General features: G+C 42.1%; 2 protein-coding genes across 6 annotated transcripts in view; one reads left to right on the plus strand and one right to left on the minus strand.

The window, feature by feature from the left end:
- The window catches only part of C8H6orf201 (chromosome 8 C6orf201 homolog), a 51,143-nt gene extending 35,449 nt beyond the window's left edge, over window positions 1–15,694 (plus strand). Inside the window, exons 5-8 of one of the 3 annotated variants that reach the window (XR_004031354.1) lie at window positions 6,427–6,524; window positions 9,446–10,601; window positions 14,838–15,057; window positions 15,181–15,694. Coding sequence is in view for 2 of the 3 variants with exons in the window: in XM_030817257.1 (XP_030673117.1) it covers window positions 6,427–6,524; window positions 14,838–14,878 (139 nt within the window). In the remaining variant the exon portion in view is untranslated. Of the gene's footprint in view, window positions 1–6,426; window positions 6,525–9,445; window positions 10,606–14,837; window positions 15,058–15,180 lie in introns of those variants that run through there. The other 2 variants (XM_030817255.1, XM_030817257.1) reach the window with 2 other exon arrangements.
- ECI2 (enoyl-CoA delta isomerase 2) overlaps window positions 1–16,553 on the minus strand; it is a 20,839-nt gene continuing 4,286 nt past the window's right edge. For 2 of the 3 annotated variants that reach the window (XM_012509061.2, XM_003272219.3), the window contains exons 3-10: window positions 15,463–15,561; window positions 15,068–15,256; window positions 12,537–12,606; window positions 10,616–10,718; window positions 9,731–9,851; window positions 3,504–3,593; window positions 1,630–1,773; window positions 1–337 (exon numbers count right to left, since the gene is read on the minus strand). In XM_012509061.2, coding sequence (XP_012364515.1) covers window positions 182–337; window positions 1,630–1,773; window positions 3,504–3,593; window positions 9,731–9,851; window positions 10,616–10,718; window positions 12,537–12,606; window positions 15,068–15,256; window positions 15,463–15,561 — 972 coding nt within the window. In that variant the 3' untranslated portion in view covers window positions 1–181. The remainder of the gene's footprint in view (window positions 338–1,629; window positions 1,774–3,503; window positions 3,594–9,730; window positions 9,852–10,615; window positions 10,719–12,536; window positions 12,607–15,067; window positions 15,257–15,462; window positions 15,562–16,553) is intronic. The other variant, XM_030817254.1, reaches the window with a different exon arrangement.

A 16,553-nucleotide genomic window follows, 5' to 3' on the forward strand; every position in this document is an offset into this window, starting at 1 on the left:
TGAATTCTTAAGCTTGTTTTACAAAACTTGTTATTCATCAGGGCTGTAGTGAAATATCATCATTGTAATTGATATTCTAGCACTACAAAAGGCACAATGAAGCTTATTTAGTTCCAGTACTGGAAATCAGAGGTAACAGCACATCCTTCCTTGGACATGCTTTACTCTGCTGTAGTGGTCATCACAGTTTTGATTTTCTGGATAAGAAGTTCACCACAGCATTCGTGCATTCATCTGATAGCCATCTTCCCTGAAGGACACTGCATTCTTCAGCATTAACAGCGTGTAGTTTTTCTCTCTCTCTCTTCCTGATTACCTCTTTTGAAATTCTCACGGCCTGGAAAAACAAAACCAACAATAAGGTTAAGAGTTGATCTAGGCTGGACGTGGTGGCTCATGCCTGTAATCCCAGCACTTGGGGAGGCCGAGGCAGGCAGATGAGTTGAGGTCAGGAGTTCAAGACCAGCCTGGCCAACATGGTGAAACCCCACCTCTACTAAAAATACAAAAATTAGCTGGTTGTGGTGGTACATGCCTGTGATCACAGCTACTCAGGAGGCTGAGTCAAGAGAATTGCTTGAACCTGGGAGGCGGAGGTTGCAGTGAGCCGAGATTGCACCATTGCACTCCAGCTTGAGTGACAAGAGTGAGACTCTGTCTCAAAAAGAAAAAAAAAAGAGCTAATCTAATAGGAGTGAGATTATTCTATGATTCTGGTTCTTGTTTCTCCCATGTTCATTTAATAAATCCTGTTCAATCTTTTTTTTTTTTTTTTTTCTGAGACACAGTCTCACTCTGTCGCCCAGGCTGGAGTGCAGTGGTGCGATCTTGGCTCATTGCAACCTCTGCCTCCCTGGTTCAAGCAATTCTCCCTGCCTCAGCATCCAGAGTAGCTGGGATTACAGGTGCCCACCACCACGCCTGGCTAATTTTTGTATTTTTTAAATACAGATGTGGTTTTGCCATGTTGGCCAGGCTGTTCTTGAACTCCTGACCTCAGGTGATCTGCCCTTCTTGGCCTCCCAAAGTACTGAGACTACAGGCGTGAGCCACCGTTCTTGGCCCTAATGCTGTTAAATCTTAAGCTGCATGTGTAATATAAGACAGTGCTTCTCAGAATTCGGTGTGCATCTAAATCACTTCAGTAGGTGTGGGGCAGGCCTGTGATAATACATTTCCAAAAAGCCTCAGGTAGCTGCTCAAGCTTCTGGTTCTAGGACTACATGTTGAATAGCAAGAATATAAAAGCAATCAGTCACTCACTACCACATACAAAAACAAAAGTGCTACACAATAAGACTCTTAAAGTAGCTAATCCACGCTTCTCACCTGGATTCCAAAGTAAAAGTGCTCAGCAAATACTACCTAGCATCCTGCTCAAGTAATCCCCATACAGAATTGCCCCTCTGTCCCCACACACAAATGGAAGGTCTATTTGATAAGTTTTGTAAAAATCAGTACTGTATTTCCGACATTACTACAGTTATTTTTTAATTCCAAATTTAGATGTGCTTAGAGGTAACTAAAGATGTGTCTTGTGTTTTTTATGACTTATTCCCTGAAGGCAAATAAATTTTTCCCTTAGGAAATCATCTTCAAGGTTCTTAGAAGTAAAAGATGGACACTAACATTTGGGGGAAGCTTTGCAAACGCCTTCAGCCTGGTCCAGACTTCTTTCTGGAAAGTGCTCTCAGGGAAAACTTCAGTAACAAGTCCTTGAGCACATGCCTCTCCTGCTGTTAACTTCTTTCCAAAAATAAGCATCTCTGTTGCCTGAAATGAAAAGCAAGAAGCAAGGTTAAGATACTAACTTGATAAAACAAGGCTTCGGTTAACTGCTTTCAGGAGGCTTAGAGAGATTTACTCATGGTCTTTTGAGGTTGCTGGTGTTTCTCGGTAAGGGAGAAGCTGATGACCTCAATAGGCAATGGTTTGCAAACTGTGTGCTGAGACAGGCTCCTGGGAAGGTCTGTAAGGGCTGCTGGTTCTGTGTCGTTGTTGGAGGGGCAAGATCATGGGGTTCAGGGCAGAAATGATCTGAAGCAGATGCTTGATTCTATAACCCACAGCAGCTATGATTTTCCATTTTATACACTATAAACTATTATTTTAAAGAGGAAAAAAGGAGAGAAAAATCACGGTCATTGGGTCAACCTTTAAAAACTTTCAAAATTCCATTCTCTGGAAACTCTACCCAGTGATCTGGCTCTGAGAGTTTTCTTTACCTGCATTGGTACTCAAATTAATTCTATTTGACTAAAGGAAAGCAAAGACTTATAGTTAGCTTCCGAAAAAACTGAGGACATTAAGTGGATATCCTCTCTACATTTGCAACTTCTTTTCCAGAAAAGGAATGCTCTTCTTTTTTTTGAGACAGTCTCACTCTGTTGCCCAGGCTGGAGTGCAGAGGCACGATCTTGGCTCACTGTAACCTCCGCCTCCTGGGTTCAAATGACTCTCCTGCCTCAGCCTCTCGAGTAGCTGGGATCACAGGTGCCCGCCACCATGCCCCGGCTAATTTTTGTATTTTTAGTAGAGACAGGGTTTCACTATGTTGGCCAGGCTGGTCTTGAACTCCTGATCTCAAGTGATCCACCAGCCTTGGCCTCCCAAAGTGCTGGGATTACAGGGGTGAGCCACTGCACCCAACCAAGGAATGTTCTAATAGCCAAATGCTCTAAGACTTGTAGAGTCAGTTCTGCCCCCTTCCCAAGTTCAATTCAGAGTATGTGATAGCGTAATGAGAGTAAAAACATACATATACACGTTTTTAACAAAATCCTAATAGGCAATGAGAACAGGCTCAATTCCCACTGCCCCACTTTGAGATCTTGAAGCAATATTTGCTAAGCCTTTTCCTATAACTCAGCTTCTAGTCTTGTCACAATCCCCTTCGAGTCATGCCACAGGGCGTGGGCAACTGGGAAACACAGTGGAAGACCTGAGCAGCCACTTAGCCAGCCTGGGAGAGAATACACCCGTGGGCAGGCTGATGGAAGGGCTGCTGTGACTGGGGGTGGCTCTGGCAGCCGTGAGCCCCCACAAAACCTCCCATCTGTTGGTACTTACTGTAACTCTGAAAGTGAAGACATCATCACGTCTCTCCTTAGGAGATACTGGTCATCCATAAAGGAACCGAGTGGCCTCCAAACTCAGGGGACCAAGGGAGGCTGGCACAGCCCTGGTCCTTCAAGCGACTAATGCCACACAGCTGCAAGGCTGAGGTGCTGTGCTGCTTGCAATGCAGCTAGCACTAAGCAGCCAGCTGAAGAGGAAGATCCCTGTTCTGGGAGTTGCAGAGAGAATTTCTAATTTTCTGGCATAGCAGATACTTCCCATAGCCTGATTCCTCCATTGGTAAAACTCTTAGAGTTGAAGAGCAAATAATTAGCTTCTCTTTTGTCCATATTACCAAGGGAAAGAGGGGAGAGTATATGAGATTACTCTTCCTTCTTTCTTGAGATGACTCATAAAATTTTATTTTTAAACATTCCAAAAGTTACCTTGGCTGGGCTCATTATCTTTGGAAAAGTGTATGAGGAGCATCCTTCCGGACTTTGGCCTAGGTGACTAAATGGTGTATGAAATGTTGCCTGCAGGGGCAGAAGAGAAAAGAAAACCATCTTTTCATGCGTGATTTTTTTTTTTTTTTTTTGAGACAGAGTTTCGCTCTTTTGCCCAGGCTGCAGTGAAGTGGCGCGATCTCGGCTCACTGCAACCTCCACCCCTTGGGTTCAAGCGATTCTCCTGCCTCAGCCTCCCCAGCAGCTAGGATTACAGGCATGCGCTGCCATGCCTGGCTAGTTTTTGTATTTTTAGTAGAGACAGGGTTTCGCCCTGTTGGCCAGGTTGGTTTCAAACTTCTGACCTCAGGTGATCCACCCGCCTCGGCCTCCCAAAGTGCTAGGATTACAGCCTCTGCCCGGCTGCTGCCACCCCGTCTAGGAAGTGAGGAGCGTCTCTGCCTGGCCGCCCTGTCTGGGATGTGAGGAGCGCCTCTGCCCGGCCACCCCATCTGGGAAGTGAGGAGCGTCGCTGCCCGGCTGCCCCATCTGGGAAGTGAGGAGCGCCTCTGCCCGGCCGCCCCATCTGGGAAGTGAGGAGCGCCTTTGCCCGGCTGCCCATCGTCTGGGACGTGAGGAGCGTCTCTGCCCGGCTGCCCATCGTCTGGGATGTGAGGAGCGCCTCTGCCCGGCCACCCCATCTGGGAAGTGAGGAGTGCCTCTGCCCGCCCGCCCCGTCTGGGAAATGAGGAGCCCCTCTGCCCGGCCGCCCCATCTGGGAAGTGAGGAGCCCCTCTGCCCGGCTGCTGTGCAACCTTCCAAGTGTGAAGTTACAGCCTTCGTTGTAGAATGAATGAAGACACTGGCACTGATTATATAACACCTTGGCAGCTATCTCAAGTCGTTGATGGTGGAGGTATTGGAATTATAGAAGAAAGCAAACACAGAAATTTGACTAAAGGCGATTTTGTGACTTCTTTCTATTGGCCCTGGCAAACCAAGGTTATTCTGGATGGAAATAGCCTTGAAAAGGTGATATATATATGAACGTATCTGATTTTTTTTCCCTGTATAATTCTTACTTTGTGCATTTGATATTCAGTTGTGTTTGTAATCACGGAAAAATAAAAGCATATATAAAAAAATATATATATATAGTCGTGTGTTGCTTAACAATGGGGATATGTTCTGAGAAATGCATAATTAGGCAATTTTGTCATTGTGCCAGTATCATGGAGTATACATACATATACTTGGATGCTACAGCCTACTGCACACCTAGCTATATGGTATAGCTTACTGCTTCCAGGCTACCAACTTGGACAGCATGTTACTATACTTAATACTCTAGGCAGTTATAACAAATGGCATTTGTGTATCTAAAGATATCAAATATAGAAAAAGGAGGCCGGGTGTGGTGGCTCACGCCTGTAATCCCAGCACTTTGGGAGGCAGAGGTGGGCAAATCACCTGAGGTCAGGAATTCGAGACCAGCCTGGCCAACGTAGTGAAACCCCGTCTCTACTAAAAATACAAAAATTAGCCTGGTGTGGTGGTGTGCACCTGGAATCCCAGCTACTCTGGAGGCTGAGGCACAAGAATTGCTTGAACCTGGGAGGAGGAGGCTGCAGTGAGCCGAGATCATGCCACTGCACTCCAGCCTGGGTGACAGAGCGGAAAAAAAAAAAAAAAAAAAAAGAAAAAGTATAGTAAAATATGGCGTTATAATCTTAGGGGACCACCGTTTTACATGCAGTCTGTCACTGACTAAAATGTTGTTATGCAGCACCTGACTGTACAATTCTTATTTGTCAATTATACCTCAATGAAACTGAAAAAAAATTTAAAAATAAAAATGTTCAGATAATTTTAACAAAAAGGTAGTTAGGAACACTTGTGTAAAGGTCATTGGGTGAATGTGTTTTCAATTATCACAGGTAAATACCTAAGTGGTGGAATGGCTGGGCTGTGTGGTAAATGTATGTTTAGCTTAGAAGCTGCTAGACTGTTTTCTAGAGTGGTTGTACCATTTGACATTCCCACCAGCAATGTATGAAAGTTCCAATTGCTCCACATCCTCGCTAAACCTAGCTATTAAAAGTCTTTTTCATTTTAACCATGCTAGTAGGTGTGCAGTGGGGTCTCACTGTGGTTTTAATTTACATGTCCCTAACCATTAATGGTATTAAGTCTCTTACCATGTACTTATTAGACATATGTATATTTTCTTTGGTGAAGCAACTGTTAAGATATTTTGTCCACTGTTTTTTAAGTTAGGCCATTTACCTTCCTATTATATACTTGTAAGATACACATTCGGGTTGCAAGTCTTTTATTAGAGCATCAGGCAAATCTTTTCTCCTGGTCTGTGGCTTATCTTTTCATTTTCTCAGTGGTTTCTCTCATATGGTTTTAATAGCCCTTTATATTTCATTTTGTCTGACCTATTCATTCCTCACCATTGCCCATTTTTATTTTAGCTTGTTGATCTATCGCTTTATAGACAAACTTTAAAAAATATCGTAGAGAGATCAGCTTTTGTTACATGAGTTGAAAAATTGTTTCCTCAATCTGTCATTTGTCTTGATTTTGCCCCAGTGGTTTTTTTGATTGGCTTTAACTACTGGAATTAATTCAACATTGGTTATTTAGTACATAGTCATTTTTAGTTTTGTTTTTTTTTTTACATTTAAGACATATTTTTGTGTTTCTTGATGAATAAATTATGAAAGAATGTTAATTTAAAATTCATAATATGTAAAAGAATATTTAGATTTCATTTCCTATAATCAGACACGGTGTTATTTTTAATGCATAACTGTTAGAAGATATAAATCTATAATGTATGCAGCATATACATAAAAATAATCAAAATATTTTAAAAAGTTTCTGTTAATGTCATGTATCTTCTTTTATCCAAAAGAAAACTTATTCAAAAAAATGTACCCAGAAGACACAGCCTAAGGAATATAAGCAGGAAACTGAGAAAACTGCCAACAACAGCTAAAGGGACACAAACAGGTACATGCAAAGTTGCCAATAAGCAGCATTTAAAATGCTTATTTTCAGAAAGAGAGCAGCAGATGGAGTTAAGGGTTTAGGCTCTGGCGTCAGACTACTTGGTGACGTTGGGAAAGTTTCTTACCCTCTCTGTACCACAGTTTTCTCATTTGTAAAATGGGAACCAATCCTTCTTTCCGTTTTTTTTTTTTTTTTTTGAGATGGAGTCTTGCTCGGTTGCCCAGCCTTGAGTGCAGTGGCGCAATCTCAACTCACCACAACCTCTGCCTCCCGGGTTCAAGTGATTCTCCTGCCTCAGCCTCCTGAGCAGTTGGGATTATAGGCGTGCACCACCACACCCAGCTCCCTTTTGTATTTTTAGTAGAGACAGGGCTTCACCATGTTGGCCAGGCTGGTCTCAGATTCCTGACCTCAAGTGATCCACCTGCCTTGGCCTCCCAAAGTGCTGAGATTACAGGCATGAGCCACCATGCGCAGCCTAGATTGTAAAAATTATTTTTGCCACATTGGAGGAGAATGTGTTTTTATAGACAGGGTCTCACTCTGTTGCCCAGCCTTCTCTTGCCTCAGCCTACCAAGTAGCTGGGACTACAGGCGCCTGCCACCACGCCTGGCTAATTTTTGTATTTTTAGTAGAGAAGGGGTTTCACCACATTGGCCAGGCTGGTCTCAAACTCCCGACCTCAGGTCATCCACTTGCCCTGGCCTCCCAAAGTGCCGGGATTACAGGCGTGAGCCACTGCGCCTGGCCAAGTCCTTCTTTCACAGGGCTACTCTGTACATTACGTGAATATGTGTGTGTGTATGCATATATTTATAATATATATAATGCATGTTAACAGAGTGCCTAAACAGTGACCACTAGAAGATTTATTATTGTTATGATTTCTACCTTTTTCTTAACTCATACAGGAAATGTATCATTTGCTGACAGAGCTAATAGGCATTATTAACCACTGCCCACAGTACAAAATAGATAAAATGTACTGATTAATATTTTGGTTATATGGGTTAAATATTAACCCATCATTTAATATGATATTTATTCTTGAAGCCAATAATGGTAAATCCTATAAAACAATTTTTTTCTACAGCCTTTTCCTTTAGCATATTTCCTTTATTTTATTTATTTTTTACTTATATATTTTTTTGAGACGGAGTCTCGCTCTGTCACCTAGGCTGGAGTGCAGTGGTACGATCTTGGCTCACTGCAACCTCTACCTCCTGGGTTCAAGCAATTCTCCTACCTCAGCCTCCAATGTAGCTGGGATTACAGACACCTGCCACCAAGCCCGGCTAATTTTTATATTTTTAGTAGAGATGGTGTTTCACCATGTTGGCCAGGCTGGTCTTGAACTCCTGACCTCAGGTGAAGTGCCCACCTCAATTTCCTTTATTTTAAATGATGCTTGATTTATTTGGTTGGGTAAACTTTTATCAGCAGACACTATTTGACAAATAAATTTTACTTTTGGCCAAATTTTTTAGCATTTAATATATATATGCAATATATATATATTATAATATATACAGAATAGATATGTTTTATATATATTATGTATATATGTTCTCTGATTTCAACATTTATTACAATTTATATCATAAGACGGAAGTCATCAAAATTTTTAAAAGGTTGACGTAGGCCAGGCTCAGTGGCTCACACCTGTACTCCTAGCACTTCAGGAGGCCAACACAGGCGAATCACTTGAGGTCAGGAGTTCGAGACCAGCCTGGCCAACACAGTGAAACCCTGTCCCTACTAAAAATACAAAATAATTAGCTGGATGTGGTGGCACGCACCTGTAATCCCAGCTACTCGGGAGGCTGAGTGAGAGAATCGCTTGAACCCGGGAGGTGGTGGTTGCAGTGAGCCAAGATCGTGCCACTGCATTCCAGCTTGGGTGACAGAGTGAGACTCCCATCTCTTAAAAAAAAAAATAAGGATGATGTATATTGAAAGTAATTTTCAATTCAGTGGGAGAATCAGAACAAGATTCAAATACAATATTTGCCCTCCAAATATTAAAGAATGAGATCCCCAATTTTAGGTCAGGAACTATTGACCCAGTCCCTGTTAAAAGCAGGTCAATGACTAATCAGTCATCTAATACATAGACTGTGAACAAAGACATTGATTTCTGCCTTTGAACAGAAACCTCCACCTACAAAGGCTGGGCAGCCTGGCACCTAGAATCTCATTTGCTATTTTTGCGGGAAAATTATTCATAAGAATTAGGTCTGTCAATACATCCAATCTGGTTCAATGGAATCCAGCAAAAGAAAATTCAAAGAATTAAGGATGCTATTATATGGTCCTGTCTATCAGTGGGGAAAATACCTCTGAACAAAACTAGAAATCTCTTCAGTGGTAAAAACCATGTGTTTCCTAGAAGGCGGTAAACATCAGCACATTTTACCATCACATAAGCATAAGTCACTTGACAATCTGATACCCTAAAGGTGGTTATTAGGTGCTTGTAATGATAAAAATTGGAAACAGCCTAGGGTTCCAGCAGTCAGGGACTGGTTAAACAAGATAAGTTAATAACCCAAACGTTAGGACTGGTTATCTCTAGGTGGCAAGATAAGGAGTGATTTTTACCTTGTAGCTTTTCTTGGTACTTTTTCATATCTTTCAAAAATTTATTTTCCACTATGACATATATATTACTACTATAGTAAAAATAAAAACTGAAATCTATATATTGCAATGGTGAACACAAGGCTGAATTGTGTTCTGGGCAAGGAACTTCTCAGAGCTTCAGTTTTCTTATCTGCAAAGGAGGGAGTGAGAGTAGATAATGCTCACAGTTCCTTCTCGTTCTAAAATTCTAAATCCATTTACTCAGTAAAAAGGATCAAATAATCCCTTGCACAACCTGCAAAGATGCTATTCCTCCCTCCCATAACGAATTTTCAAGTGTCTCCTGAATATTTCAGAATAACATGAAAACTGAATACCTATTGTGGAATTTGATTAGGAACTGGTCAGAGTTGGAACAATGTTCACAACAAAATGCAAGTTAATAATGAAGGAAAAATAAAATCAGTCAAATTAGACTAATGCTTTGGGAAAAATCTAAATTCAGTTAATTCTACCACAAACAACATGTAACCTGCTTATGACTGGCAACACTGAAGGAGGATTCAAAGGCTCTCGTCTCGCACTGCTTGCCTGACCTCTTGCTTTCTGGGAGCTGACTTACCCTGTCAGATGCATACACGGCATCAAATAGCCCAAGGAGGGTGACGGAGATGCCCACAGCTGGACCATTGACCACTGCAATCAGAGGCTTAGGAAAATCTATAAAACAGCCCACAAATTCCCTACAGAAATGGAAACACAAAATCATTAAATGTGCCAAAGCAGCATGACTGAAGCATGGGCAAGACAGTCTGACTCTGAGATAAAGCCTTCTGTCAGGCTGGGTATTTCCACAGCCACCACCGGCAGTACCTCCCTGTCCTGCCACTTCCCTGGTTTTCCACACCAGATTCATCCAGGGCATCCGTCTGAATGGCAGTGGATGGAAGACCAACCAGTGAGACCTACAGGTCAACCCTGGTTTGAATCTTGTATTCTGGACAGTGAGTTCAGGGCTGTAAACCAGCTGCAATCTCAGAGATTAGGTTGGGTGACTGAGCACAAACTGCAATGTCACAGCAAGTGGGAATTACAGATTTGGCAGGAATAAAGAGGAAAGCCTTCGTGACCTCCTCCTGTGTTTTACAAGACTCCTCCAAGTCTCCTACTTTCAGCATTCAAGGAAATCTCCCATTCCTCTGGCTGGATGAGAATTTGCTAAATTCCTCGGCCTCAATGCAAGATAATTTTGTTTACAACTATAGCTCACTTTTATGTTTTCCAGTCAAATCTCATGAGTCCAGCAGGATGAACAGGTAACAGAGGTCAAAGAGAAAGAATGAATGCCCACCTGTGGATGGAGGCAGGTTAGAGAAATATGCTTGTCCAAAGTCACAATTAACTGCACTGACATACAGAAGTAGATATTGCACTTTTGCTCAACTAAATACCACTTTGATGACTAAGAACGGGCCCTCTGGGATCAGACAAAGGTAGTTACTCTTACCTCAGTAAAATGGCACTATTTTTAACTTTCTCCTCTACTCCACCAGGGGGAATATCAGTGAAGTTAGTCAGATCGTTCCCACTACTGTAATAGTCACCATTTCCTATAAGTAAGAAAATCAACAGATCCCTCATTCATTCATCCTGTAATTCTTGAGTATCTACTGCATGCCAAACTCCACGGTTAGGCACGGGAAATCCATTGGAGAACCGGCGATGGTTCCTGCCCTAACTTACAAACTAGTGAGTACGCTGGACACTGATCTATAAAAACACACAGATAAACGTAGCTAATGCTACTGTTGAAATAGAGGAGAGGTGCATCATGAAATGAGGGTATGTACCAGGAGGGTTGGTCTAATCAGGGAGTTCAGGAAAGAACTTTCCTAAGGAAGGGACAACTGAATTGAGATCTGAGGCAGAGGCCAGGTTGGCTAGAAAAAAAGGGCTGGGAAGAACAGTTTACACAAAGGAACAGCCTGTGCAAAGGCTCTTTGGAGAGGTTATCCCCAGTGTAGATGAAATAAGAGCCACTGTAGCTGACTCAGAGAAAGCCAGGGGGAAGTCGGTGCAGGTTGAGGACTGGCAGAATAGACCTGATGGTGCTTTGTATATCCCATGAGGAAATTTTTCCTTTATTCTAAGAGCCATTGAAAGTGTGTTTCTGAGTGTGTGTTTAATTCAAGTATAATTTATATGCAATGAAACAACCAGTTTTTAAATGTTCATTTAGATGAGTTTTAATAATTTTAAATACCCACGAGATCACCATCCAAAACAACATACAGAACATCTCCATCACCCCAGAAGTTTCCCGTAGGCTCCTTCCTAGCTGTCCCGTCCCACCTGCTCCAAGGCAATCACTTTCTGACTTCAATTTCCATAGACAAGAACTTTTGCCTACTGTAGAACTTTGTACAAATGGACTCATACAGTATGTACACTCCTGTCTTTATTTTGCTGAACTGTGTTTTAAAGATGCATCCATATTCTTGTGTATATCATTTATTCCATTTTATAGCTGAGTATTCCATTGTACAAATAGTCAACAATTTGTTTATTCGTCCATGTGTTTTTGAACATGAGTTGTTTACTGGTTTTGGCAGTTATAGATCAGGTTACCATGACTGCTCCTGTGAAAGTCTTTTCGTGGACATATGTGTCTTAATTTATGTTGGGTAATTGCGAAGGAGTGGATATCTGTGTTTTTTTAAACATTTTTTGTATATTTGTAAATCAGAGTATGACAGTACTGGTAAAGAGCTTTAGAGCTGTTTTTTTGTTTTTTTTTGAGACAGAGTCTCACTCTGTCCAGGCTGGAGTGCAGTGGCGTGACCTTGGCTCACTGCAACCTCTGCCTTCCAGGTTCAAGTGATTCTCCTGCCTCAGCCTCCTGAGTAGCTGGGATTACAAGTGTGTGCCACCACGCCCAGCTAATTTTTGTATTTTTAGCAGAGATGGGGTTTCACCATGTTAATCAGGCTCATCTCGAACTCCTGACCTCGGGAGCCGCCTGCCTCGGCCTCCAGGTCTTAGAGCTTTTTTTTTTTTTTTTTTTTTTGAGACGGAGTCTTGCTCTGTCACCCAGGCTGGAGTGCAGTGGCGCAATCTCGGCTCACTGCAAGCTCTGCCTCCCGGGTTCACGCCATTCTCCTGCCTCAGCCTCCGGAGTAGCTGGGACTACAGGCACCCGCCACCACGCCCGGCTAATTTTTTTTGTATTTTTAGTAGAGACGGGTTTCACCGTGGTCTCGATCTCCTGACCTCGTGATCTGCCCACCTTGGCCTCCCAAAGTGCTGGGATTACAAGCGTGAGCCACCGGGCCCGGCCTGGGTCTTAGAGCTTTTTAACTCAATTTCCTATCTATGAAGAGGCCCCTCAAAATAGAAATGTAATTAGGATGCCTGAGAAAATGTCTTACCTGTTAAAACAGTGATGATTGAGTCATCCTTGCTGGCAGCTTTAAGTGCATGCATAATTTCATGATACATCTGTGTAATGGGAAGACAAGGAAAAGAAAAGAACTCTGAAAACAGGAATCATCAATCAATGGACTCACCAAATGTCAGGGCAAGCCAGCTCTCAGCAAAGTGCCTAACATTTATTTTGGTTGTATTTTATAACCAAAAAGGTGGACCAATATAATTGAAAGAATTTTTGTTCCTTTCACAATTACTTGGTGCACATTATGTGCCTGGTGCTATGGCAGGAGTGCCGGCTATAAACCACTTTTTTTCCAAAAGGGAACAAGAAAGAAACAGTCCTTGAGCTTTTGGAATTAACAGAGGACTTAACATGTTCAATTTGGAATGAACATGTTCAAATGAGGAGGGGGGTGGAAAGTACGAAGTAGCAGGGAACTCAGAGGAGGTACTGAGGCTTATCTAGTGTGGGCAGAGTGGGAGGTGGTCAGAGAAAACTTTCTACAAAGCAGCGTCTCTGTTGTGACCTCAAGGAAGCCCCTGGCAGTCTGGGAAGTGTTAGTGACTGCCAAAAGGCTGGAATTTTCAAGACACTGTAACGGTATTCAAGGAAGGTGCCTCAAAATTTTAAATCAGCAACATTTCTGAAAATCTTGGACATGCAGCTATATAGCTTTTAATGCATTTAAAACAGGTGCAATTTCAACCTTAGATGAGATTTCAGTGTGGGAAAGAAATGATGAAGAGGGCTGATACTTATAGATACAAATACACTGGAAAAGACACATGGACTTGACATAAAACAGCTGGCCCTCTGTATCCATGGGTTCCACATCCATGGGTTCAACCAATCACAGATCAAAAATATCTGGAAAGAATTCTGTGTCTATACTGAACATGTACAGGCTTTTTCTCTTATCATTAGTCCCTAAACAATACAGTATAACAACTATTTAATATAGCATTTACATTGTATTCAGTATTATACTTACTCCAGAGATGATTTAAAGTATATGGGAGTGTATATAGAGGTTATATGCAAATATTATGGCTTTTTATGGGGGACTTCAGGTTCCGCAGATTTTGGTGTCCATATGGAGGTCCTGGAACCAATCCCCATCGGACACCAAGGGATGACTGTTCATGAATAAGCATTTAAGCATTTCTCCTGAGGGAAGTGATAAGGAACTCATTCCATCATTATTATAGTTATGATAACACCACACAGCAGGGCGACTGGTGAGACCAGGATTAGGAGATGGATTATCAGGGTTTCTTTCTTTCTTTTTTTTTTTGGGGAGATGGAGTCTCACTGCTAGGCCCAGGCTAGAGTGCAATAGCATGATCTCGGCTCAACCTCCACCTCCCCGGTTCAAAAGATTCTCCTGCCCCAGCCTCCTGAGTAGCTGGGACTATAGGTGCGCACCACCATGCCCAGCTAATTTTTTGTACCTTTAGTAGAGATGGAGTTTCACCATGTTAGCCAGGCTGCTCTTGAACTCCTGACCTCAAGTGATCTGCCCACCTTGGCCTCCCAAAGTGCTGGGATTACAGGGGTGAGCCACCACGACTGGCTATCAGGGTTTCAATTTAGGTTTTGCTGCTTATTTGTTATGTGAACTTGAGCAAGTTACTTCTTAATCTATTTTATTGTTAAGTAATGATAACAGTAGGCTCCTTGTGAGAATTAAATAAACTTCTGTGTGGAGAGTGCTGGCACTCATTAGATACTCTGTACAGAGTAGCTATTATTATCACACTTGTAGAGAAATGAGTCAGGGGAAAGTGGAAATAAAGTTTGAGCATTAAATGCTTTATTAGTTGAATGACACATATCCTACTTCATGAAATTCTGAAGATGATTTTAAAGTGAGTATGCTCTTTCTGCCACAATGGAGATTATTGACCCAATGGTCATAGTCCTCTCAAATTTTAGTCCCAGTTGAGCACCAAGCATCCAATTAATTCCCTATAATTTTTTTCAAGGAGAAGGGGCTAAAGTGGTTATTTTACTAGCATTCTAGTTCAGTGAGAGATTCAAAGACTAAAGTTGCCGAGTGAAGCAGCTACTTTAAAGCAGAGCTGGGTTACAATTTGTTTAAGATGAAGTCCTTCTCTCCTTTCTCCCTATGCTCATAAAAAATGAAGCCCCCATGCAAGCAGAAAGACTTACTTTCACGTCTAAGTGACACGAACATACTTCTGGGAGCAGTCTACACCAACCTTAGATGGCTTCTACGCAAATCCTCTCGAAGCAACATGTTTCATTTATACTCACTTATTTCTGCCTCCATTATTAGGAAAATCACAGTGCCTTCTGGGTATATCAGAACCTACCTGAAGTTCACAAACTCTAAACAATGAATGCTCAACCCTGTTGTATGAAGTAGCCACAATTACCAACCTTGCTGCACAAATCAAACAAGAGATATCTTAAAATAGGAATGATGCTGAAACTCTACAGCTTTTGCGTGAAACACACGGAAGAAGAAAGGAAACCGGGACAGACTCCGTGGGCAGGTAACGTTACCTCAGTGTTTATGGCATTTTTCCTTGTGGGCCGGTTGAACATGATCTTTGTGATGCCATCTTCGGACGTCACCACCAGAGTTTCAAACCCAGTTGATTTCCTGTCTGTTCCAGGCTCCACCTGACTAGAGGATTCCAATGAAGGACTCAAACTGGACACCAAATCCACATAGTTCTGCCTGGCAGCTTCCTGAACGGACGATGACAAACAACCTCAGCCCATGGTCAATGAATAAGCACTTTGAGAAAGTTACTGTGCTAATAACTAACACCTTGCAGTGAAGAAAGAATAGAAGCACATCAAGATCTCGAAGACTCCATTTATAATGGCTTACTGAGAGGCACCGAACTTCTAAGAAGTACAGCAAATAAAAGCACAGTAACTAGTAAATTCACCTTGGGCAGGCTGCCAAGGGCATTCCATGCATCCCATTTGGCCTTGTTGATCAAGTCAAATACACCCGGTTTGGGCATGTTACAAGTTCCTTCAGTGGCCTGTGAAAAGGAGAGGGGCAATATGTTCAAATGTCTATGTAAACTAGACCCCTAAATATTTAAGATCCATAAAATCCATAAGTCCATGAATGCCTCCCCCAAATCCTTTCACAGGGTATGTAAATTGATCTGAATTTTCCCCTCCAGCCTCTTTGATATTGTTGCCGAAAATGCATGAAAAACAGAAAAAAGACTGGAAACAAATTATAACTGCCTGTCTATGAAAATAATGCAGGATAAAGGTTTTGGGGAAGTGCTTTCTAAAAAAACCTAATGGTTCATTAGTTTTATATCGGTAATCATATTTTCCACAAACAATCAAACTATTCAAGCAAACAATCTTTAAAAGGAACCAGTCAACAAATACTTGAAAACCCACAGGATATTCCAAAAGCCCATCTAAAGGTACAAAAAAAACACCACTAATTCAGTGGTGGACTTTTGGTACCTGGGTGACAAAATGGTAGCTGAGGGGCTAGGGTGGGGCTGTCAGAACTACTGGTTCTTAGGAAACTTAAGAACATGTAAGTAAAAAGCAAAAAGGAATTAAATTTTATTTTTGAGGCTAGGTGGAGTGGGTGTTTTGAGATGAATAAAATAACCCACTCAGCTACTTTTCGGAAATAGCAATTTAAAATTCCACGTAAAATTTTTAAAATTTTATAATACAGTTAGCTAAAAGAGGAAAGAAGAAAGAGTCTTTGAAAAATAGGCCAGGTGGGGTGGCTCACACCTGTAATCCCGACACTTTGGGAGGCTGAGGTGGGTGGATCACCTGAGGTCAGGAGTTCGAGACCAGCCTGACCAATATGGTAAAACCCCATCTCTACTAAAAATACAAAAATTAGCCAGGCATGGTGGTGGGTTCCTGTAATTCCAGCTACTCGGGAGGCTGAGGCAGAAGGATTGCCTGAACCCGGGAGGTGGAGGTTGCAGTGAGCTGAGATGGTGCCACTGCACTCTACCCTGCATGACAGAGCAAAACTCTGTCT

This window comes from Nomascus leucogenys, chromosome 8 (assembly GCF_006542625.1).
Source record: "Nomascus leucogenys isolate Asia chromosome 8, Asia_NLE_v1, whole genome shotgun sequence".
Classification (NCBI taxonomy): domain Eukaryota; kingdom Metazoa; phylum Chordata; class Mammalia; order Primates; family Hylobatidae; genus Nomascus; species Nomascus leucogenys.